Source organism: Hypanus sabinus, chromosome 8 (genome assembly GCF_030144855.1).
Source record: "Hypanus sabinus isolate sHypSab1 chromosome 8, sHypSab1.hap1, whole genome shotgun sequence".
Taxonomy (NCBI): Eukaryota; Metazoa; Chordata; class Chondrichthyes; order Myliobatiformes; family Dasyatidae; genus Hypanus; species Hypanus sabinus.
The window spans coordinates 173,081,704-173,106,949 of NC_082713.1; the positions used below are offsets into that span (position 1 = coordinate 173,081,704).

Genomic DNA, 25,246 nt, shown 5'->3' on the forward strand with positions numbered 1-25,246 from the left:
CCCCCAAAAGTAAACAAACACTAACTTAACCGGAAATCAGCTGCTGTGAGGCAGCTTAAACTGTTCTTAAAGCAATGAAGCTTACAGTCCTTAAAGCGATGTTGCAAGAACAGTTCTTTAAGGTAGTATTGCCAAAAGTTCAAAAATGCTCACAGTCCATTTAAAGGAGAGACTTTTTAAGATGATTTAAATCCTCTTTCACGTCGTTTTGCTTCGATCCCCAACGTCGAACTTCTCCCACGAAGAATTTACGAAACGAAACGAAACGGCTTAAAGGCACTGACCTTTCCTTTATCACACTGTCCTCAATCTTCTGCTATCCCACAGAGATTAACACGAGAACAGTCAACGAATTCCTTCCGAATAAGGATTAAACAAGGTCGAACCCGTTTCATCGTCGAAAATCGATTCTCCTCGATCTTTAACTCCTGAACTCCGATCTTCACTCTCCACTGATTCTTAACTAGCAGTATTGTAAAAAAACTGCAGGCAATGACCTTTTAAACTTTAGGCATTAGATAAAAACTTCATCCTTCAACTAAACTGTGTCATCACATTAAATCACGCAGTGGCATGAAGTCAAACATGGCAAATCCAGCCACAAACTGCCCCTCCTCACAGGGTAGGGTCTTCCTTTAATACCCTGTAAAAAAAAACCTGTCACATGATCTCTACTGGCGGGAAAATGACATCACTCCACCATCACAAGACCATTACCTCAAGTCCAGTATAGCTTTAACCCCAGTCACGTGACTAGGGCACCACTGTCATGTGTCACGAGTACATAACAGTGGCTTTAAACTAACTTGGCCCTGTGTGCATCATGCCAGAGATAATGTCATGTGGAAACAAGGGAGTTGTGAAGGTGAATCAGAAACCTCAGGATTGACTCAAACAAACTTCTCCCAGGCAGGCTCCCTCTGTCCTCCAGTGTCACCTGGATCTGACGGCTCAGGAATCACACTTAAAGGGACAGACTGCACAGTAACACTTCTTCAAATGACCTCTCTACTGACATTGGGAGACCCGAACATTCTCTTCATCATGGGCCGAAGGGCCTGTTCCATTTAATGGATGGGAGGTTCAGGACTAAACCCCACAATTTTCCAATAGGTAGGAACCAAGGTCTTCATCCCACCACCAGTCAGATCCCACTCCAACTGGGACCCCAAGTGCAGCAAGACCCCCACTGGGAACCCCTCCAGAGGTAACTTCCCAGAATCCCACTATAAGTGAGATCCCCACAACAGGAAACCCATCAGGGACACCCTGCCTCAGAAACCCCCAATAGTGGGAGCCCCCTCAATAGTCCACTATGCTTCAGACTCATCCAATGTCCTTCTCCAGCCTTGTGAATGAGATCCCATTTGACCTTCCTTTCCCATGGAATATTACCTTCTCCATATTCCCGGTGGGAACTAACTCTGAGGCTGCTGCTAACCTGAAATAAAATTCTGTGGTAGGTCAGGTAGTGTCTGAGGGGACAGCAATCATAGGTAACTGGCTCCCACTGCCTCACATCCTCCATCAGTGGTTGTGACAGGTCTAGACCTGGAACAAACTGCATCCTCCTCCCTGTCTCGAGACAATAGGTGCAGGAGTAGGCCATTTGGCTCTTTGAGCCAGCACCGCCATTCAATGTGATTATGGCTAATCATCCACAATCAGTACCCTGTTCCTGCCTTCTCCCCATACCCCTTGACTCCACTATCTTTAAGAGCTCTATCACTTTCTTGAAAGCATCCAGAGAATTGGCCTCTACTGCCTTCTGAGGCAGAGCATTCCATAGATCCACAACTCTCTGGGTGAAAAGGTTTTTCCTGAACTCCATTCTAAATGACCTACCCCTTATTCTTAAACTGTGACCTCTGGCTCTGGACTCCCCCAACAATGGGAACATGTTTCCTGCCTCTAGCGTGTCCAATCCCTTAATAATCTTATATGTTTCAATCAGATCCCCTCTCATCCTTCTAAATTCCAGTGTATACAAGCCCAGTCGCTCCAGTCTTTCAACATATGACAGTCCCGCCATCCCGGGAATCAACCTCGTGAATCTACACTGCACTCCCTCAATAGCAAGAATGTCCTTCCTCAGATTTGGAGACCAAATAGGGTGGTGAAGAAAGCTTTTGGTATGCTGGCCTTTATAAATCAGAGCATTGAGTATAGGAGTTGGGATGTAATGTTAAAATTGTACAAGGCATTGGTAAGGCCAAATTTGGAGTATTGTGTACAGTTCTGGACACTGAATTATAGGAAAGATGTCAACAAAATAGAGAGAGTACAGAGAAGATTTACTAGAATGTTACCTGGGTTTCAGCACCTAAGTTACAGGGAAAGGTTGAACAAGTTAGGTCTTTATTCTTTGGAGCGTAGAAGGTTGTGGGGGAACTTGATAGAGGTATTTAAAATTATGAGGGGGATAGATAGAGTTGACATGGATAGGCTTTTTCCATTGAGAGTAGGGGAGATTCAAACAAGAGGACATAAGTTGAGAGTTAAGGGGCAAAAGTTTAAGGGTAACAGGAGGGAGAATTTCTTTACTCAGAGAGTGGTAGCTGTGTGGAACGAACTTCCAGTAGAAGTCGTAGAGGCAGGTTTGGTATTGTCATTTAAAGTAAAATTGGATAGGTATATGGACAGGAAAGGAATGGAGGGTTATGGGCTGAGTGCAGGCCAGCGGGACTAGGTGAGAGTAAGCACTCGGCACAGACTAGAAGGGCCAAGATGGCCTGTTTCCGTGCTGTAATTGTTATATGGTTATATAAAACTGAACACAATACTCCAGGTGTGGTCTCACCAGAGCCCTGTACAACTGCAGAAGGATCTCCTTGCTCCTATACTCAACTCCCCTTGTTATGAAGGCCAACATGCCATCCGCTTTCTTCACTGCCTGCTGTACCTGCATGCTTACTGTCCGTGACTGATGTACAAGGACACCTAGATCTCGTTGTACTACCCCTTTTCCTAACTTGGGGGTCTCCAAAGCCCCCTGCCCCCAGTATCCTCCCGCCATGACCATGTCTCCATTTTGTTCCTCTAGCTCTGTCCACTCAGGCCCCATCCTCCCCTCCCCTCTGGTTCCGCTGCTCGCAATTCAGACACCGCCCACCTGCTCATCCAGCCCAACCTTTTCCCTCTGCTTCCCTCTCCCTCCCCTGGCATTGCCACCACGGCCTGCAACGCCTCTTGCGGCTCGAAGGTCGCTTACCTAGCTCGGAAATGGCAGTGATCCGGGATACGAACCAGTTGAACTCGTTCCTGCGGAGAGAAATTCGGGAATTCAGGGCGGGCGAGAATGTTGGGAATTCCTAGCTAGATCGGCACAATTGTATCTCAGGTCCCGATAGGGTTCATGGGGTCTGGAGTCGAGTGTCCGACATTCTGGGAGCTGGTGTTTAGTGCTCGAGTTCGGTGTCCGGTTTCCCAAACCCCGGAGCGCAGTCCGAGTCTCGGGATCGAGTGTGCAGCTGGAGCCGCGGGTCCGGGTCCCGGGATGCGGAGTCCTGAGCGCGGTGTCCAGACCACGGGATCCAGTATCTGAAGCGTGGTGTCCGTGTCCCGGGATCCAGTGGCCGGAGCGCGTTGTCTTTGGCCTGGTACTCACGGCAGATCCCAGGGCAGGTGCCCACCCAGACCGATCCCCAGCTCCGAGTCGGCGGCGGCGATTAGACGCAAGGGTTTCCCGTCCATCGGCGGCCGGTGCCAAGCAGCACGTCTGCCGAGAGATCAGCTGCGACCGCGTCCCAGGCAGTGAATGCGAAACAGCCACTGGGCGGGGCTGTCGTTCACACCTCCGCGGACTCGGATTCGATCCCGGACTTCGCCGCCGCTTGTGTGCAATTACCACATTCTCTCTGTCACTGTGCAAGTTGCATCTCAACGCACTGTGTAACGATCTGATCTGAATGAACAGTATCCATAACACATTTTTCACTGTACCGTTATACATGTGACAATAAAAAACTAATTTACCACTTAAGTGAAAAAGTTTATTTACCTGCCGTCTAGACAGACCGTTCAATACATAACTACACTGACCAGGTAAAAAGAAAATATGGTGGTTGCTGCTGCACCTGATCACAAATTCCACCAGGATTCCTATCCCTGGCCCCTATTATCCAGTAAACCATACATCACGAAAACAGACCATTCGGCCCACTCCCTCTGTGCTGATCAAAATCCACCGATATACTTTCATAAATCCTATTTTTATTCCCTCCACAGTACCAACTACTCCCTCCAATCCAGAACCTTCCTCCCCCACACATATTGACTGCGAATCCCATGTTGTAAAAGGACTAAATGGGATAGAGTTTGTCATGAGAGGGGAACTGGCCAAGGTTGACTGGAAAGGGCCACTAGCAGAAAGGACAGCAGAGCAGAAATGGGTGGAGTTTCTGCGAAAAATGAGGGAAGTACAAGACAGATATATCCCAAATAAGAAGTAATTTTCAAATAGAAGAAGGACACTACCGTGGCTGATGAGTGAAGTCAGAGCCAAAGTAAAAGCAAAAGAGAGGGCATGCAAGGAAGCCAAAGCTCGTGGGAAGATAAAGGTTTGAGAAGCTTTTAAAAACTTGCAGAAGGAAACTAAGAAGGTCATTAGGAAGGAAAAGATGAATTACGAAAAGGAGCTGGAGACCATTATCAAAGAAGATACTAAAAGCTTTTTTAAGTATATAAAGGGTAAAAGAGAGTTAAGGGTAGATATAGAACCAATAGAAAATGACGCTGGAGATATTGTAATGGGAGATGCAGAGATGGCAGAGGAATTGAACTTGCATTTTGCATCAATCTTCACAGTGGAAGACATCTGCAGTGTACCGGACATTCAAGAGTGTCAGGGAATTGAAGTATGTGCAGTGAAAATTTCAACTGAGAAGGTGCTCAGGAAGTTTAATGGTCTGAGAATGGATAAATCTCCTGGAGAATGCACCCTGGGGTTCTGAAGGAAGTAGCTAGAGGGATTGCGGAGGCATTAACGATGATCTTTCAAGAATCAATAGATTCTGGCATTGTACCGGATGACTGGAAAATTGCAAATGTTACTCCACTACTTAAGAAGGGTGGGAGGCACAGAAAGGAAACTATCGACCTGTTAGCCTGACATCAGTGGTTGGGAAGTTATTGGAATTGATAGTTAGGGATGAAATTATGAAGTACTTGGAGGTGCAAGACAAGATAGGCTAAAGCCAGCATGGTTTCCTGAAAAGATCATCCTGCCTGACTAACCTACTGGACATTTTTGAGGAAAGTACAAGCAGGGTTGACAAAAGAGATGTAGTAGATGTGTACTTGGATTTTCAGAAGGCCTTTGACAAGGTGCTGCACAGAAGCCTGCTTACAAGGAAGTTACTAGCATGGGTGGGGCATTGGTTGATCGGTAGAAAGCAAAGAGTGGTTGTAAAGGGATCCTATTCTGGCTGGCTGCCAGTTACTAGTGGAGTTCCACAGGGGTCGGTGTTGGGACCACTGCTTTTTATGATGTATGTCAATGATTTGGACTATGGGATTCATGGATCTGTGGCTAAATTTGTGGATGATACAAAGATAGGTGGAGAAAACAGAGAGCCTGCCGAGAGACTTGGATAGTTTAGGGGAATGGGCAAAGAAGTGGCAAATGAAATGCAATGTTGGAAAGAGTATGGTCATGCACTTTGGTGGAAGAAATAAAGTGGCAGACTATCATTTAGATGGGGAGAGAATTCAAGATACAGAGATACAAAAGGACTTGGGAGTCCTTGTGCAGCACACCCTAAATGTTAACCTCCAGGTTGAGTCGGTTGTGAAGAAGGGGAATGCAATGTTGGCATTCATGTCTTGAGGTATAGAATATAAGAGCAGGGATGTGATGTTGAGGCTCTATAAGGCACTCGTGAGACCACATTTGGAGTATTGTATGCAGTTTTGGGCTCCTTATTTTAGAAAGGATATACTGACATTGGAGAGGGTTCAGAGAAGATTCACGAGAATGATTCCAGTAATGAAAGGGTTACCGTATGAGGAATGTCTGGCAGCTCTTGGGCTGTATTCCCTGGAGTTCAGGAGAATGAGGAGAAATCTCACAGAAACACTCTGAATGCTAAAAGTCCTGGACAGATTAGATATGGCAAAGTTATTTCCCATGGTAGGGAGTCTAGGACAAGGGGGCACAACTTCAGGATTGAAGGACATCCTTTTAGTACAGAAATGCAGAGAAATTACTTTAGTCAGAGGGTGATAAATCTGTAGAATTTGTTGCCATGAGTGGCTGTGGAGGCCAAGTCATTGGATGCATTTAAGGCAGAGATAGGTTCTTGATTAGCCAGGGCATCAAAGGGTATGGGGGAGAATGCAGGGGTGTTGAAATGACTGGAAGAAATGGATCAGCCCATGATTGAATGGAAGAACAATTTGATGGGCTGAATGGCCTACCTTTCCTATATCTACAGTTGAGTTAAGAAACTGCAGGGGTAAAAGGACCCTGATGGCAATTATATACAGTACAGGCCTCCCAACAGTGGCTGGGAGGTGGATCACGGATTACAATAGGAAATAGAAAAGACGTGTCAAAAGGGCAATGTTATGATACTTATGGGAGATTTCAACATGCATGTCAATCAGGAAAATCAAGTTGGAAATGGATCCGAAGAGAGTGACTTTGTTGTATGCTTATGAGATGGCTTTTTAGAGCAGTTTGTTATTGAGCCTACTAGGGGATTAGCTATGATGGACTGGGTGTTATGTAATGAACTGGAGGTGATTAGGGAGTTTAAGGTAAAAGTACACTTATGAGGCAGTGATTACAATATGATTGAGTTCAAATTTGATAGGGAGAAAGTGAAGTCTGACATAGCAGTATTTCGGTGGAGTAATGGAAATTACAGAAGTACGAGAGAGAAGTTGGCCAAAGTAAATTGGAAGGAGCTGCTGGCAGCGTTGTCAGCAGAGCAGCAATGACATGAGTTTCTTGGAAAAATGAAGGTGCAGGATAGATGTATTCCAAAAAGCAAAGAAATACTCAAATGGCAAAATAGTACAACTGTGACTGACAAGGAAAGTCAAAGCTAGTGAAAAAGCAAAAGAGAGTATACAACAAAGCAAAAATTAGTAGGAAGACAGAGGACTGGAAAGTTTTTAAAACCCTACAAAGAGCAACTAAAAGAATGATTAGAAGGGGAAAAATGAAATGTGAAAGCAAGCTAGCAAATAATATCAAAGTGGATAGTAAATGCTTTTTCAAGCATGTAAAAAATAAAAGAGAGATGAGAGTGAATAGAGGGCTGCTAGAAAATGAAGCCAGAGAAATAATAACAGGAGCCAAGGAAATGGCAAATGAACTGAATGAGTATTTTGCATCTGTCTTTACTGTGGAAGACACTAGCAGTGTGCCAGATGTTGAAAGGTGTGAGGAAAGAGGAATGACTGCAGTTTACAAGGGAGAAGGCGCTCAAAAAGCTGAAGGAAAATGTAAGTCACCAGGACCAGATGAACTGCACACTAGGATTCTGTAAGTGGTAGCGATAGAAATTGTGGAGGCACGTGTACTGATCTTTCAAAAATAATTGGACTCCGGCATGGTGTCCAAGGACCGGAAAACTGCAAATTTCACTTAACTGTTTAAGAAAGGAGGAAGGCAGCAGAAAAGAAATTATAGACTAGTTAACCTGACCTCAGTGGTTGGCGAGATGTTGGACTCAATTGTTAAGGATGAGATTATGGAGTACTTGGTGACACAGGACAAGATAGGACAAAGTCAGCATGGTTTATTTAAGGGAAAATCTTGCCTGATGAACCTGTTGGAATTCTTTGAGGAGATTACACATAGGATAGATAAAAGGGATGCAGTGGATGTTGTATATTTGGACTTCCAGAAGGCATTTGAGAAGGTGCCACATGTAGAAACATAGAAAATAGGTGCAGGAATAGGCCATTCGGCCCTTCAAGCCTGCACCGCCATTCAGTATGATCATGGCTGATCATCCAACTCAGAACCCTGTACCTGCTTTCTCTCCATACCCCCTGATCCCTTTAGCCACAAGGGCCATATCTAACTTCCTCTTAAATATAGCCAATGAACTGACCTCAACTGTTTCCTGTGGCAGAGAATTCCATAGATTCACCACTCTCTGTGTGAAGAAGTTTTTCCTCATCTTGGTCCTAAAAGGCTTCCCCTTTATCCTTAAACTGTGACCCCTTGTTCTGGACTTCCCCAACATTGGAAACAATCTTCCTGCATCTAGCCTGTCCAATCCCTTTAGAATTTTATATGTTTCAATAAGATCCTCCCTCAATCTTCTAAATTCCAGTGAGTATAAGCCTAGTCGATCCAGTCTTTCTTCATATGAAAGTCCTGCCATCCCAGGAATCAATCTGGTGAACCTTTTCTGTACTCCCTCTATGGCAAGAATGTCTTTCCTCAGAATAGGGGACCAAAACTGCACACAATATTCTAGGTGCAGTCTCACCAAGGACTTGTACAACTGCAGTAGAACCTCCCTGCTCCTGTACTCAAATCCTTTTGCTGTGAATGCCAACATACCATTTGCCTTTTTCACTGCCTGCTGTACCTGCATGCCCACTTTCAATGATTGGTGTATAATGACACCCAGATCTCATTGCATCTCCCCTTTTCCTAATCAGCCACCATTCAGATAATAATGGTTCCGTTTACTCCCACTCTTTGCTTCCTGTCTGCCAACCAATTCTCTATCCACATTAATACCATACCCCCAATACCATGTGCTTTAAGTTTGCACATTAATCTCCTGTATGGGACCTTGTCAAAAGTCTTTTGAAAATCTAAATATACCACATCTACTGGCTCTCCCCTATCCACTCTACTAGTTACAGCTTCAAAAAATTCTATAAGATTCGTCAGACATGATTTTCCTTTCACAAATCCATGCTGACTTTGTCCGATGATTTCACCTCTTTCCAAATGTGCTGTTATCACATCTTTGATAACCGACTCTAGCATTTTCCCCACCACTGATGTCAGATTAACTGGTCTATAATTCCCCTGTTTTCTCTCTCCCTCCTTTTTTAAAAAGCGGGGTAAAATTAGCCACCCTCCAATCCTCAGGAACTAATCTCGAATCTAAGGAGTTTTGAAAAATTATCACTAATGCATCCACTATGTCTTGGGCTACTTCCTTAAGCACTCTGGGATGCAGACCATCTGGCCCTGGGGATTTATCTGCCTTTAATCCCTTCAATTTACCTGACACCACTTCCCTACTAACATGTATTTCCTTCAGTTCCTCCATCTCACTAGACCCTCGGTCCCTTACTATTTCCGGAAGGTTATTTATGTCCTCCTTAGTGAAGACAGAACCAAAGTAGTTATTCAATTGGTCTGCCATGTCTTTATTCCCTATGATCAATTCACCTGTTTCTGACTGTAAAGGACCTACATTTGTCTTGACCAATCTTTTTCTTTTCACATATCTGTAAAAGCTTTTACAGTCAGTTTTTATGTTCCCTGCCAGCTTTCTCTCATAATCATTTTTCCCTTTCCTAATTAAGCCCTTTGTCCTCCTCTGCTGGTCTCGGAATTTCTCCCAGTCCTCAGGTGTGCCACTTTTTTTTTGCTAATTTATATGTTTCTTCTTTGGACTTGATACTATCCCTAATTTCCCTTGTCAGCCACAGGTGCACTACCTTCCCTGGTTTATTCTTTTGCCAAACTGGGATGAACAATTGTTGTAGTTCATCCATGTGATCTTTAAATGCTTGCCATTGCATATCCACCGTCAACCCTTTAAGTATCATTTGCCAGTCTATCTTAGCTAATTCACCTCTCATACCTTCAAAGTTACCCTTCTTTAAGTTCAGAACCTCTGTTTCTGAATTAACTATGTCATTCTCCATCTTAATGAAGAATTCCACCATATTATGGTCACTCTTACCCAAGGGGCATCACACGACAAGATTGCTAACTAATCCTTCCTCATTGCTCAGTACCCAATCTAGAATGGCCTGCTCTCTAGTTGGTTCCTCGACATGTTGGTTCAGAAAACCATCCCACATACATTCCAAGAAATCCTCTTCCTCAGCACCCTTACCAATTTGGTTCACCCAATCTATATGTAGATTGAAGTCACCATTATAAATGCTGTTCCTTTATTGCACACTTTTCTAATTTCCTGTTTAATGCCATCCCCAACCTTACTACTACTGTTAGGTGGCCTGTACACAACTCCCACCAGTGTTTTCTGCTCCTTAGTGTTATGCAGCTCTACCCATAGCAATTCCACATCCTCTAGGCTAATGTCCTTCCTTTCTATTGCGTTAATCTCCTCTCTAACCAGCAATGCTACCCCACCTCCTTTTCTTTCCTGTCTATCCCTCCTGAATATTGAATATCCCTGGATGTTGAGCTCCCATCCTTGGTCACCCTGGAGCCATGTCTCTGTGATCCCAACTATATCATATTCATTAATAACTATCTGCACGTTCAATTCATCCACCTTGTTATGAATGCTCCTCGCATTGACACACAAAGCCTTCAGGCTTGTTTTTACAACACTCCTAGCCCTTATAAAATTATGTTGAAAAGTGGCTCTTTTTGCTTTTTTCCCTGGATTTGCCTGCCTGCCACTTTTACTTTTCACACTACTTTTTGCTTCTACCCTCATTTTACACTCCTCTGTCTCTCTGCACTTGTTCCCATCCCCCTGTCACATTAGTTTAAAGCCTCCTGAACAGCAGTAGCAAATGCTCCCCCTAGGACATTGGTTCCAGTCCAGCCCAGGTGCAGACCGTCCTGTTTATACCAGTCCCACCTCCCCCAAAACTGGTTCCAATGCCCCAGAAATTTGAATCTCTCCCCTTTGCACCATTTTCAAGCCATGTATTCATCTGAAATATCCTCCTATTTCTATTCTGACTGGCACGTGGCACTGGTAGTAATCCAGAGATTATTACCTTTGTGGTCCTACTTTTTAGTTTATCTCCTAACTTCCTAAATCCATTTTGTAGGACCTCATCCCATCTTTTACCTATATCGTTGGTACCTATGTGCACCACGACCACTGGCTGTTCACCCTCCCATTCCAGAATGTCCTGCAGCCGCTCAGAGACATCCTTGACCCTTGCACCAGGGAGGCAACATACCATCCTGGAGTCTCATTTGCGGCGCAGAAACGCCTATCTATTCCCCTTACAATCGAATCCCCTATCACTATAGCTCTCCCACTCCTTTTCCTTCCCTCCTGTGCCACAGAGCCACCCATGGTGCAATGAATTCGGCTGCTGCTGCCTTCCCCTGATGAGACATCTCCCCCAACAGTATCCAAAACAGTATATCTGTTTAGGAGGGAGATGACCTCAGGGAACTCCTGCACTCCCTGCCTACTGCTACGCTGTCTAGTGGCCACCCTTGTCTTTCTGCCAGTGTAGCTTTTACCTGCAGTGTGGCCAGCTCACCGAACGTGCTATTCACGACTTTCTCAGCATGGCGGATGCTCCAGTATGAACCCAATCGCAGCTCCAGAGGCTCAATGCGGTCTGCCAGAAGCTGCAGTTGGACACACTTCCTGCACACATAGTCGTCAGGGACACAGGAATTACCCCTGATTTCCCACATGCTGCAGGATGAACAAACCACAGGGCCGATCTCAGCTGCCATGACCTACCCAATACTTGCCTCAACTTTTGAAACTTTCTCCTTTGAAAAGAACTTAACTGGCCTTACCTCACTTGGAGTGAAGCTCGTCAAAGCCTCTCGAGTCAAAGCCTCAAATCTCCACTCCTTCACTGGCCCACTCTCTCACTGACCACTTTCCACAGGCCACTCCGCTTGAGCTACCCCTGTATTATTTGTTTGAGCTTTTCAAACTGCTTGGTCAATTGCCCAATCAGCTGCTTTCTGCTGAGTCTATTCAAATCTTGATTGTCTAATCAATGGCTTTCTGCTGAGCTATTCAAATCTTGATTGACTTGATTGTACAGTCCAACTGCCAAAACTGCCAGAATCTCTCGAGTCAAAGCCTCAAATCTCCACTCCTTCACTGGCCGCTTTCCAAGCTGCTTACCAAATTAAGAGCCCATGGCATTACAGAAAAATTACTGATCGGTAGAAGGCAACAAGTGGGAATAAAAGGATCCTTTTCTGGTTGGCAGCCAGTGACTAGTGGTGTTCCACAGGGGTCAGTTTTGGGGCCACTTCTTTTATGCTGTATATAAATGATTTAAATGACAGAATAAATGGCTTTGTTGCCATATCGGCTTTTATTGACTGGAAGAAGGAACCAGCAGTGAGTGACCATCATACTACATCCTGGAGACTGAGAGGCTGGGCCCAGGCTCTGATCGCCTTTATACAGGGGTCTGTGGGAGGAGCCACAGGAGCAGTCAGCAGGGGGGGTGTCCAGACAGGTATATGTAGTTCACCACACGGGGTCTGTGGGAGGAGCCACAGGAGCAGTCAGCAGGGGGGGTGTCCAGACAGGTATATGTAGTTCACCACACGGGGTCTGTGGGAGGAGCCACAGGAGCAGTCAGCAGGGGGGGTGTCCAGACAGGTATATGTAGTTCACCACACGGGGTCTGTGGGAGGAGCCACAGGAACAGTCAGCAGGGGGGGTGTCCAGACAGGTATATGTAGTTCACCACACGGGGTCTGTGGGAGGAGCCACAGGAGCGGTCAGCAGGGGGAGTGTCCAGACAGGTATATGTAGTTCACCACACGGGGTCTGTGGGAGGAGCCACAGGAGCAGTCAGCAGGGGGAGTGTCCAGACAGGTATATGTAGTTCACCACACGGGGTCTGTGGGAGGAGCCACAGGAGCAGTCAGCAGGGGGGGGTGTCCAGACAGGTGTATGTAGTTCACCACACGGGGTCTGTGGGAGGAGCCACAGGAGCAGTCAGCAGGGGGCGTGTCCAGACAGGTATATGTAGTTCACCACACGGGGTCTGTGGGAGGAGCCACAGGAGCGGTCAGCAGGGGGCGTGTCCAGACAGGTATACGTAGTTCACCACACGGGGTCTGTGGGAGGAGCCACAGGAGCGGTCAGCAGGGGGGGTTGTCCAGACAGGTATATGTAGTTCACCACACGGGGTCTGTGGGAGGAGCCACAGGAGCAGTCAGCAGGGGGGGTGTCCAGACAGGTATATGTAGTTCACCACACGGGGTCTGTGGGAGGAGCCACAGGAGCAGTCAGCAGGGGGCGTGTCCAGACAGGTATATGTAGTTCACCACACGGGGTCTGTGGGAGGAGCCACAGGAGCAGTCAGCGGGGGGGGGGGGGGGTTGTCCAGACAGGCACACGTAGTTCACCACAGTCAGTAGGGACTGTAACGCCCTGGGAAAGGTTTCACTGCTAATGTAATGGATTTTCTGTAGCAGCAGTGTTTGGATGATGGCTAGAGATAACAGGGGCTTTGGAATGTGCGCCATCCAATGAAGGGAGTGTTTTTTTCTTGCTGTGTTCCTGAGAGCATGTTGTTCGAGGTCTTTTGTTCAGTGGAAGATGGAGAGAGAAGGCGCCAGAATGGAAAGGTAGTAGACTGCAGGACAGAGTGAACTTGGAATGGGGCTGGGAGTCAACGATGCCCGGGGGGAAATCAATGGATGGGAATCCGTGAGCTCCGACGTGGGCATTAGACTGTTTCATTAAAATGGGACCTTTTCTGTTTGTTTTCTTTACTAACCCTCTAGTCAAATTAAGAATTATGAAGCTAAATCATTTAATTGCATATGGTGTACTGTATCCACCCAAACAAGAGGTTTTTCCCCTCAGATTTCACACGTCTAGTGGGGCCAGAGACTGTCTTCCCTAGACTAACACCGCCAGCCGAGCCTGAGGGTTACAATTGTGAGGGTTCATCCAGGACTGATTTCATAGGATGCCCTGAGCACTGAACCAGCGGGTTGTGTGCTTAAGCCTGTGCTAGTATGGATGCTGCCAGGATGGAGCAGTGGTGTGCATCTACAGGATTACCAGTGACTAATGTGAGCGTGTTGAGTGGAGTAGCTATTCCTACACCTCATGAATTGTTAATTTGACTTTTAAGTACAGTTAAAGCTGTTGACACAAAGTTATGATTGTGGTGTGGAGATTTGATAAAATGGCAGGCACAGACTTTGTTTTCATTCAGACTAGTACTGACGTAACAGCAGTGGGACTGCCTGGTACTGTTGGGGCTGCAGGTGATGGGGGGGGGGGGTGGGCAATGGACTGTCCATACTTTCCGGGGGTGGAGACTGTAAGTGAGCAGGCCGAGCTGCAAGTTGTGTCTCCTGTAGCTGGGGGAGGAGACTTCAGAGACAGGGTTCTCTCATTTCTGCTTAGCGAGGGGAAGGAGTGGTCTGATTTGGAATGTCTAATGAGTCCTTGTCCCCCAGGGATGAGTGAGAATTCTGAGTTAGTATCCGCCTTTAGCTCTCTGGTGAATAAATGGAAAATTACCTAGGTCCCAAGTCCCAGCTATCATAGGCTTTGCCCATTCTCAGGAATGAAGCCCACCCCTAAAGGGGAAGAGGGGTATGAGACTTGGGTGGAGCAGACCTCTCAGTTGTTAGATGAGTGGCAGTGCTCTAATGATGTAAATCAACAGCAATTGGTTGAAAGTTTGAGGGAGCAGGCTGCTGATGTTGTGAGAGCTGTCAGGTCCCAGTATCCCCAAGCCAAGGCTGCTGATCACATGGGAGCAGCGGAAAATGCATTTGGCATGGCAGGAAGCCCATTGGAGCTCATGATGGGGTTTCAGAATATGTGTCAGGAGAAGGGGGAGAAGCTTTCTGCCTACGTCTTTCAGCAAGAGAGGCAGCTAAATTGCTTGCTGTGCAGAGGGTTCATTCAGGTGGCTAAGGTGGATCAGTGAAGAATGGATCAGATAGCCAGGGGCACCCAGTCCCGCTTGGGATCTCCGACTGTCTCATAAGATGCGTCCTCCTCCCTCGTGTGTTGAGCTGATCAGAGAAGTACAAAAGGAAGAAAATGCGTCGGAGGTGTGGGTGGCCTCCGTCAGCAGTGTACAGTCCTCAGTAGTGGTCCCTTGCATTGAAGTGACCATGGTTAGCCCACTCTGGGGAGTGGTAGAGGAGATCGTGGCAGAGTTGAGAGTTGAGATGTCCCGGTTGTTATCAGTGAGTGTGGCTTCTCCGTATGATGGAGCTGACAGGGAGGTGGACCCTCTAAGGGGACGAACTATGCTGAGAGCTCCAGCAACCAGGGTCCTGCGAGAAGAGAAGTGGCTGATATTGCCTGTTATAACTGTGGTGAAGAGGCACACTTCAGGTGGGAGTATGAACGACGGGAAACCCCTTGGAGAGTGAGCCCCCGGATACCTAAGCAGAGAGCATCATGGGAAAACTCAAAAGAGACCCAGTGAGCAGATGGCCTGGGGTACTGGTGGGGACACATTCCCAGCAATATATCAAGGAACACCCTGAAGTAAAGAACCATATTCCTGAAGGCTTAGTGTGACCAAGCTCCAGTTTATCACTAGGATGTTGTGTCAAGTATGCTAGAGCCATACTCGACACAGGGCTGAAGGTCACTTTGCTGTACCATTCATTTTACAACCAGTAAGAAAGAACAACGTCCCACTCATTGGCTAACATGCCCCGTTATCTCTAGTCATAACCCAAACATTGCTGCTACAGAGAAACCATTACCTTAGCAGTGGAACCTTACAGCGTGCTACAGGTGAAAAGTTTAAGGGAAACATGAGGGCAAACTTCTTCACTCAGGAGTGGTGAGAGTGTGGAGTTGATTGGTTGGTAAGGTGTCCTGACAGTGGCATGGGCTTTAAAAATCTGATAATCTGGTGTTCAATTGCCTGGAAATCCCAACACTTTGGCACTCAGATCACTCGTTATTCTGGAATGGGATCTGCAGATACCACAGTGGTTCCAGCAATAGGTAGGGGCCCTGACTAGGGCTCGGTGTGTCACTGGAGCTAAGGTCAGGCCTGGAACTTCAGGGATCCAACCATGGGTGGATTTGGGGCTTCAGGCAGCTCAGAATGGCTAACCATACCAGTGTACCTTGTAAAAAGGTGAAATAAAGTTTTTTGGTATATTAATAGCATTCAGAAATCTAGGAAGGTACTGGTCTGGTCAGATTATTGGGGTTTTCTTTATGTTTTGTCAAGGAAGGTGATGGGAGTTTGTGTTCCTGAAACAGGTTTGTTGTCAGTCAGCCCCTCGGAAAGGACATGACTGGTGAAGGTTAGAACATAGAACATAGAAAATCTACAGCATAATACAGGCCCTTTGGCCCACAATGCTGTGCTGAACATGTACTTACTTCAGAAATTACCCAGGGTTACCCACAGCCCTCTGTTTAACTGAGCTCCATGTATCTGTCCAGGAGTCTCTTAAAAGACCCTATCATATCTGCCTCAGTGTTTACTCAGTGCTGCCCCCCACTGTTCACTCAGTGCTGCTCTCCAGTGTTCACTCAGTGCTGCTCTCCGGTGTTCACTCGGTGCTGCTCTCCAGTGTTCACTTAGTGCTGCTCTCCAGTGTTCACTCGGTGCTGCTCTCCAGTGTTCACTCGGTGTTGCCCCCCACTGTTCACTCAGTGCTGCTCTCCAGTGTTCAATCAGTGCTGCTCCCCAGTGTTCATTCGATGCTGCCCTCCGGTGTTCACTCGGTGCTGCTCCCCAGTGTTCACTCAGTGCTGCTCCCCAGTGTTCACTCAGTGCTGCTCTCCAGTGTTCACTCGGTGCTGTTCCCCAGTGTTCACTCGGTGCTGCTCTCCAGTGTTCATTCGGTGCTGCTCCCCAGTGTTCATTCGATGCTGCCCTCCGGTGTTCACTCGGTGCTGCTCCCCAGTGTTCACTCGGTGCTGTTCCCCAGTGTTCACTCGGTGCTGCTCCCCAGTGTTCACTCGGTGCTGCTCCCCAGTGTTCACTCGGTGCTGCTCCCCGGTGTTCACTCGGTGCTGCTCCCCAGTGTTCACTCGGTGCTGCTCCCCGGTGTTCACTCGGTGCTGCTCCCCAGTGTTCACTCGGTGCTGCTCCCCAGTGTTCACTCGGTGCTGCTCTCCAGTGTTCACTCGGTGCTGCTCCCCAGTGTTCACTCGGTGCTGCTCCCCAGTGTTCACTCGGTGCTGCTCCCCGGTGTTCACTCGGTGCTGCTCCCCAGTGTTCACTCGGTGCTGCTCCCCAGTGTTCACTCGGTGCTGCTCCCCAGTGTTCACTCGGTGCTGCTCTCCAGTGCTCACTCGGTGCTGCTCTCCAGTGTTCACTCGGTGCTGCTCCCCAGTGTTCACTCGGTGCTGCTCCCCAGTGTTCACTCGGTGCTGCTCTCCAGTGTTCACTCAGTGCTGCTCTCCAGTGTTCACTCGGTGCTGCTCCCCAGTGTTCACTCGGTGCTGCTCTCCAGTGTTCACTCGGTGCTGCTCTCCGGTGTTCACTCGGTGCTGTTCCCCAGTGTTCACTGGGTGCTGCTTTCCGGTGTTCACTCGGTGCTGCTCCCCAGTGTTCACTCGGTGCTGCTCTCCGGTGTTCACTCGGTGCTGCTCTCCAGTGTTTACTCGGTGCTGCTCCCCGGTGTTCACTCGGTGCTGCTCCCCAGTGTTCACTCGGTGCTGCTCCCCGGTGTTCACTCAGTGTTGCTCCCCAGTGTTCACTCGGTGCTGCTCCCCAGTGTTCACTCGGTGCTGCTCCCCAGTGTTCACTCGGTGCTGCTCTCCGGTGTTCACTCGGTGCTGCCCTCCAGTGTTCACTCGGTGCTGCTCCACAGTGTTCACTCAGTGCTGCTCCCCAGTGTTCACTCGGTGCTGCTCTCCGGTGTTCACTCGGTGCTGCCCTCCAGTGTTCACTCGGTGCTGCTCCACAGTGTTCACTCAGTGCTGCTCTCCAGTGTTCACTCGGTGCTGCTCTCTGGTGCTCACTCGGTGCTGCCCTCCAGTGTTCACTCAGTGCTGTTCCCCAGTGTTCACTCGGTGCTGCTCTCCGGTGTTCACTCGGTGCTGCCCTCCAGTGTTCACTTGGTGCTGCTCTCCAGTGTTCACTCAGTGCTGCTCTCCGGTGTTCACTCGGTGCTGCTCTCCAGTGTTCACTCGGTGCTGCTCTCCGGTGTTCACTCGGTGCTGCCCTCCAGTGTTCACTCGGTGCTGCTCCACAGTGTTCACTCAGTGCTGCTCCCCAGTGTTCACTCGGTGCTGCTCTCCGGTGTTCACTCGGTGCTGCCCTCCAGTGTTCACTCGGTGCTGCTCCACAGTGTTCACTCAGTGCTGCTCTCCAGTGTTCACTCGGTGCTGCTCTCTGGTGCTCACTCGGTGCTGCTCCCCAGTGTTCACTCGGTGCTGCTCTCCAGTGTTCACTCGGTGCTGCTCTCCGGTGTTCACTCGGTGCTGCCCTCCAGTGTTCACTTGGTGCTGCTCTCCAGTGTTCACTCAGTGCTGCTCTCCGGTGTTCACTCGGTGCTGCTCTCCAGTGTTCACTCGGTGCTGCTCTCCAGTGTTCACTCGGTGCTGCTCTCCGGTGTTCACTCGGTGCTGCCCTCCAGTGTTCACTTGGTGCTGCTCTCCAGTGTTCACTCAGTGCTGCTCCCCAGTGTTCACTTGGTGCTGCTCTCCGGTGTTCACTCGGTGCTGCTCTCCAGTGTTCACTCGGTGCTGCTCTCCAGTGTTCACTCAGTGCTGCTCTCCCGTGTTCACTCGGTGCTGCTCCCCAGTGTTCACTCGGTGCTGCTCTCCAGTGTTCACTCGGTGCTGTTCCCCAGTGTTCACTCGGTGCTGCTCTCCGGTGTTCACTCGGTGCTGCTCTCCAGTGTTCACTCGGTGCTGTTCCCCAGTGTTCACTCAGTGCTGCTCTCCGGTGTTCACTCGGTGCTGCTCCCCAGTGTTCACTCGGTGCTGTTCCCCAGTGTTCACTCGGTGCTGCTCCCCAGTGTTCACTCGGTGCTGCTCCCCAGTGTTCACTCGGTGCTGCTCCACAGTGTTCACTCGGTGCTGCTCTCCGGTGTTGACTCGGTGCTGCTCCCCAGTGTTCACTCGGTGCTGCTCCCCAGTGTTCACTCAGTGCTGCTCTCCGGTGTTCACTCGGTGCTGCCCCCAGTGTTCACTCAGTGCTGCTCCCCAGTGCTCACTCAGTGCTGCTCTCCGGTGTTCACTCGGTGCTGCCCCCAGTGTTCACTCAGTGCTGCTCTCCAGTGTTCACTCGGTGCTGCTCTCCGGTGTTCACTCGGTGCTGCTCTCCAGTGTTCACTCGGTGCTGCTCCCCAGTGTTCACTCGGTGCTGCTTTCCAGTGTTCACTTGGTGCTGCTCCCCCAGTGTTCACTCGGTGCTGCTCTCCGGTGTTCACTCGGTGCTGCTCCCCAGTGTTCACTCGGTGCTGCTCCCCAGTGTTCACTCGGTGCTGCTCTCCAGTGTTCACTCAGTGCTGCTCCCCAGTGTTCACTCAGTGCTGCTCTCCGGTGTTCACTCGGTGCTGCTTCCCAGTGTTCACTCGGTGCTGCTCCCCAGTGTTCACTCGGTGCTGCTCTCCAGTGTTCACTCGGTGCTGCTCCCCAGTGTTCACTCAGTGCTGCTCTCTGGTGTTCACTCGGTGCTGCTCTCCAGTGTTCACTCAGTTTTGCCCTCGAGTGTTCACTCGGTGCTGCCCCCCACTGTTCACTCGGTGCTGCTCTCCAGTGCTCACTCGGTGCTGCTCTCCGGTGTTCACTCAGTGCTGCTCCCCAGTGTTCACTCAGTGCTGTTCCCCAGTGTTCACTCGGTGCTGTTCCCCAGTGTTCACTTGGTGCTGCTCTCCAGTGTTCGCTCGGTGCTGCTCTCCAGTGTTCACTCGGTGCTGTTCCCCAGTGTTCACTCAGTGCTGTTCCCCAGTGTTCACTCGGTGCTGCTCTCCAGTGTTCACTCGGTTCTGCCCTCGAGTGCTCGCTCGGTGCTGCTCTCCAGTGTTCACTCGGTGCTGTTCCCCAGTGTTCACTCGGTGCTGCTCTCCGGTGTTCACTCGGTGCTGCTCTCCGGTGTTCACTCAGTGCTGCTCCCCAGTGTTCACTCAGTGCTGTTCCCCAGTGTTCACTCAGTGCTGCTCTCCAGTGTTCGCTCGGTGCTGCTCTCCAGTGTTCACTCGGTTCTGCCCTCGAGTGCTCGCTCGGTGCTGCTCTCCAGTGTTCACTCGGTGCTGTTCCCCAGTGTCCGCTCAAAGCTGCCCTCCACTGTTCACTTGGCAAGCTGGACCAGTATAATTTTCCTTTGATCTAGTCATGCCGCTTGGGGACTTGGTCTATCTAATTTTTTTCCCAATTTGTGAAGCATTCTTTTTGTGAAATTGTTAATATAGGTGCTATTTGTGCAATATGCAATGTGCAGCGTTCTGTTGGTATTGTGATTTGCACCTTGGCCCCAGAGGAACATTGTTTCTTTTGGCTGTATTTATGTATGGTTGAATTTAGACTTATAACCATATAACCATATAACAATCACAGCTTGGAAACAGGCCATCTTGGCCCTCCTAGTCTGTGCCGAACTCTTAATCTCACCTAGTCCCACCTACCCGTACTCAGCCCATAACCCTCCACTCCTTTCCTGTCCATATACCTATCCAATTTTACCTTAAAAGACACAACTGAACTGGCCTCTACTACTTCTACAGGAAGCTCATTCCACACAGCTATCACTCTCTGAGTAAAGAAATACCCCCTAGTGTTTCCCTTAAACTTCTGCCCCCTAACTCTCAAATCATGTCCTCTCGTTTGAATCTCCCCTACTCTCAATGGAAACAGCCTATTCACATCAACTCTATCTATCCCTCTCAAAATTTTAAATACCTCGATCAAATCCCCCCTCAACCTTCTACGCTCCAATGAATAGAGACCTAACTTGTTCAACCTATCTCTGTAACTTAAGTGCTGAAACATCCTAGTAAATCGTCTCTGCACTCTCTCTAATTTATTGATATCTTTCCTATAATTCGGTGACCAGAACTGCACACAATATTCCAAATTTGGCCTTACCAATGCCTTGTACAATTTTAACATTATATCCCAACTTCTGTACTCAATGCTTTGATTTATAAAGGCCAGCGTTCCAAAAGCCTTCTTCACTACCCTATCTACATGAGACTCCACCTTCAGGGAACTATGCACTGTTATTCCTAGATCTCTCTGTTCCTCTGCATTCCTCAATGCCCTACCATTTACCCTGTATGTTCTATTTGGATTATTCCTGCCAAAATGTAGAACCTCACACTTCTTAGCATCAAACTCCATCTGCCAACGTTCAGCCCATTCTTCTAACTGGCATAAATCTCCCTGCAAGCTTTGAAATCCCACCTCATTATTCACAACACCTCCTACCTTAGTATCATCGGCATACTTACTAATCCAATTTACCACCCCATCATCCAGATCATTTATGTATATTACAAACAACATTGGGCCCAAAACAGATCCCTGAAGCACCCCGCTAGTCACCGGCCTCCATCCCGATAAACACTTATCCACCACTACTCTCTGGCATCTCCCATCGAGCCACTGTTGAATCCATTTTATTACTCCAGCATTAATACCTAACGACTGAACCTTCTTAACTAACCTTCCATGTGGAACTTTGTCAAAGGCTTTGCTGAAGTCCATATAGACTACATCCTCATCAACATTCCTCATAACTTCTTCAAAAAATTCAATAAGGTTTGTCAAACATGACCTTCCACGCACAAATCCATGCTGGCTGCTCCTAATCAGATCCTGTCTATCCAGATAATTATTAATACTATCTCTAAGAATACTTTCCATTAATTTACCCACCACTGATGTCAAACTGACAGGTCTATAATTGCTAGGCTTACTTCTAGAACCCTTTTTAAACAATGGAACCACCTGAGCAATACGCCAATCCTCTGGCACAATCCCCGTTTCTAATGACATCTTAAAGATCTCCGTCAGAGCTCCTGCTATCTCTACACAAACTTCCCTCAAGGTCCTGGGGAATATCCTGTCAGGACGCGGAGATTTATCCACTTTTAAATTTCTTAAAAGCGCCAGTACTTCCACCTCTTTAATTGTCATAGGTTCCATAACTTCCTTACTTGTTTCCCACACCTTACACAATTCAATATCCTTCTCCTTAGTGAATACCGAAGAGAAGAAATCGTTCAAAATCTCTCCCATCTCCCTCGGCTCCACACATAGCTGACCACTCTGATTCTCTAAGGGGCCAATTTTATCCCTCACTATCCTCTTGCTTTTAATATAACTGTAGAAACCTTTCGGATTTACTTTCACCTTATTTGCCAAACCAACCTCGTATCTTCTTTTAGCTTTTCTAATCTCTTTCTTAAGATTCCTTTCACAGTCTTTATATTCCTCGAGCAATTCCTTTACTCCATGCTGCCTATATCTATTGTAGACATCCCTCTTTTTCCGAACCAAATTTCTAATATCCCTTGAAAACCATGGTGCTATCAAACCTTTAACCTTTCCTTTCAACCTAACAGGAACATAAAGATTCTGTACCCTCATAATTTCACCCTTAAATGACCTCCATTTCTCTATTACATCCTTCCCATAAAACAACTTGACCCAATCCACTCTCTCTAAATCCCTTCGCATCTCCTCAAAGTTAGCCTTTCTCCAATCAAAAATCTCAACTCTAGGTCCTGTCCTGTCCTTCTCCATAATTATATTGAAGCTAATGCTATTGTGATCACTGGACCCGAAGTGCTCCCCAACACATACATCTGTCAGCTGACCTATCACATTCCCTAACAGGAGATCCAACACTGCCCCATCTCTAGTCGGAACTTCTATGTATTGTTGCAAAAAACTATCCTGCACACACTTCACAAACTTGACCATGAATCTCATTGGATAATCCAGAACTCCGCCTTCAGAGCAGGTGACAAGGCAGCCTAATAACAGCAAGGACCAAACTGTCCCGGGCCATCAGAGGGGCAAAGCGTGCATATGCCCAGCAAATCCACAGCCACTTTCAGGACATGGCACATGTGGAAGGGCATCCAGGATATCACCAATTACAGGACAACATCATCTGACTGTGCGGGTGATGCCTCCCTCCCAGATGCGCTGAATAACTTCTATGGCCATTTTGAGGCGGAAAATGACATGGCGGCGAGGAAGTCCACCCCTCCTACAAATGACCTGGTGCTGTGTCTCACCGTGGCCGATGTGAGAAGAACGCTGTGCAGGGTCAACCCACGGAAGGCTGCTGGACCAGACAACATCCCTGGTAGAGTGCTCAGAGGATGTGCAGATGTTCTCACTGACATTTTCCACATCTCCCTGAGCAGCGCCACCGTTCCAACGTGCTTCAAGGCCGCCACCATCGTCCCTGTGCCAAAAAACTCTTCAGTGTCCTGCCTAAATGACTACCATCCTGTTGTACTCACATCCATCATCATGCAGTCTTTCAAGAGGCTTGTTATAAGACATATCAAGACCCTGCTGCTCCCCTCACTGGACACCTGCAGTTTGCATACCGTCCCAACCGCTCAACAGATGACGCCATTACCATCACTCTCCACCTGGCCCTTTCCACACTGGACGAAAAAGACACGTACGTTCGAATGCTGTTCATAGACTTCAGTTCTGCATTCAACACAATCATCCCTCAGAAACTGATTGGAAAGCTGAGCCTACTGGGCCTGAACACCTCCCTCTGCAACTGGATCCTAGTCTTCCTGACTGGGAGACCATAGTCAGTCTGGATCAGAAGCAGCATCTCCAACACCAACACACTGAGCACGGGGGCCCCCCAGGACTGTGTGCTCAGTCCACTGCCGTTCACTCTGCTGACCCACGACTGTGCTGCAACACACAGCTCCAATCACATCATCAAGTTTGCCATTGACACGACTGTGGTGGGTCTCGTCAGCAAGAACGACGAGTCAGCTTACAGAGAGGAGGGTGCAGTGGCTAACGGACTGGAGCAGAGCCAACAACCTCTGAATGTTAACAAAAGAGATGGTTGTTGACTTCAGGAGAGCATGGAGTGACCACTCCCCACTGAACATGGATGGCTCCTCAGTAGAGTTCATTAAGAGCACCAAATTTCTTGGTGTTCACCTGGCGGAGAATCTCACCTGGTCCCTCAACACCAGCTCCATAGCAAAGAAAGCCCAGTAGCGTCTCTACTTTCTGCGAAGGCTGAGGAAAGTCCATCTCCCAGCCCCCATCCTCATCACATTCTACAGGGGTTGTATTGAGAGCATCCTGAGCAGCTGCATCACTGCCTGGTTCAGAAATTGCACCATCTGGGATCTTAAGACCCTGCAGTGGATAATGAGGTCAGCTGAGAAGATCATCAGGGTCTCTCTCCCCTCCATTACAGACATTTACACTACACGCTGCATCTGCAAAGCAAACAGCATTATGAAGGACCCCACACACCCATCATACAAAGCTCTTCTCCCTCCTGCCGTCTGGGAAAAGGCACTGAAGCATTCGGGCTCTCATGACCAGACAATGTTACAGTTTCTTCCCCCAAGCTATCAGACTCTTCAATACCCAGAGCCTGGACTGACACCTTACTGCCCTGTTGCCTTGTCTATTATTTATTGTAATGCCTGCACTGTTTTGTGCACTTTATGCAGTCCTGGGTAGGTCTGTAGTCTAGTGTAGTTTATTTCTGTGTTGTATTTTACATAGCTCAGTCTAGATTTTGTACTGTGTCATGTAACACCATGGTCCTGAAAAACGTCATCTCATTTTTTACTGTGTACTGTACCAGCAGTTATGGTCGAAATAACAATAAAAGTGACTTGACTTGACTAGAATCTGTAGTTTCATGAATCATGGTGTTGCTGCATATCTCACTCTTAGATTTCATACCCACCTCCACCAACTTATTCTATTTCTGTTTTCTTTCATTTTCCTTTCTCTCTCTATCTTTCTGTCTGACTCCACCTATTCCCCCCCCCCCCATTCTGTTCCCTTAACTGGAAGTACCTGCCTGTCATCTTAACCCCATCTTAGTCCATCAATCACCCTGGGGTCATTTCTCACCAGTCTCCTTCTCTTTATGCTGGTCGTGTTACCTTGCCTTCCCATTTAGTCCTAATGTAGGGTTTCACCATGAAACTTCAACAGTTTCTTTCCTCCCTCCGATGCTGCCTGATCCATCGAGTTCTTGCAATGAATTGTGCATTGCTTCAAATAGCAGCATCTGCATCGGAGCCTCCATCCCAGGGGTGGTGCAACTCGTCAGAATGCTCTCAGAATTTCAAGAGTCTCTGACGCCTTACCAAATCTTCTCACATTCAAATGAAGTCGAGGACTGGCATGCCTTCAGTGTAATTGCATCAACATGTTTGGCCCAGGATAGATTCTCTGAGATGTTG

General features: G+C 48.1%; 1 protein-coding gene across 2 annotated transcripts in view; it reads right to left on the reverse strand.

Moving 5' to 3' along the window:
* The window catches only part of zgc:153031, a 49,886-nt gene extending 24,640 nt beyond the window's left edge, over positions 1–25,246 (reverse strand). Inside the window, exons 1-2 of one of the 2 annotated variants that reach the window (XM_059978596.1) lie at positions 25,164–25,246; positions 3,212–3,261 (exon numbers count right to left, since the gene is read on the reverse strand). In XM_059978596.1, the coding sequence (XP_059834579.1) occupies positions 3,212–3,261; positions 25,164–25,165 (52 nt within the window). In that variant the 5' untranslated portion in view covers positions 25,166–25,246. Of the gene's footprint in view, positions 1–3,211; positions 3,262–3,607; positions 3,830–25,163 lie in introns of those variants that run through there. The other variant, XM_059978595.1, reaches the window with a different exon arrangement.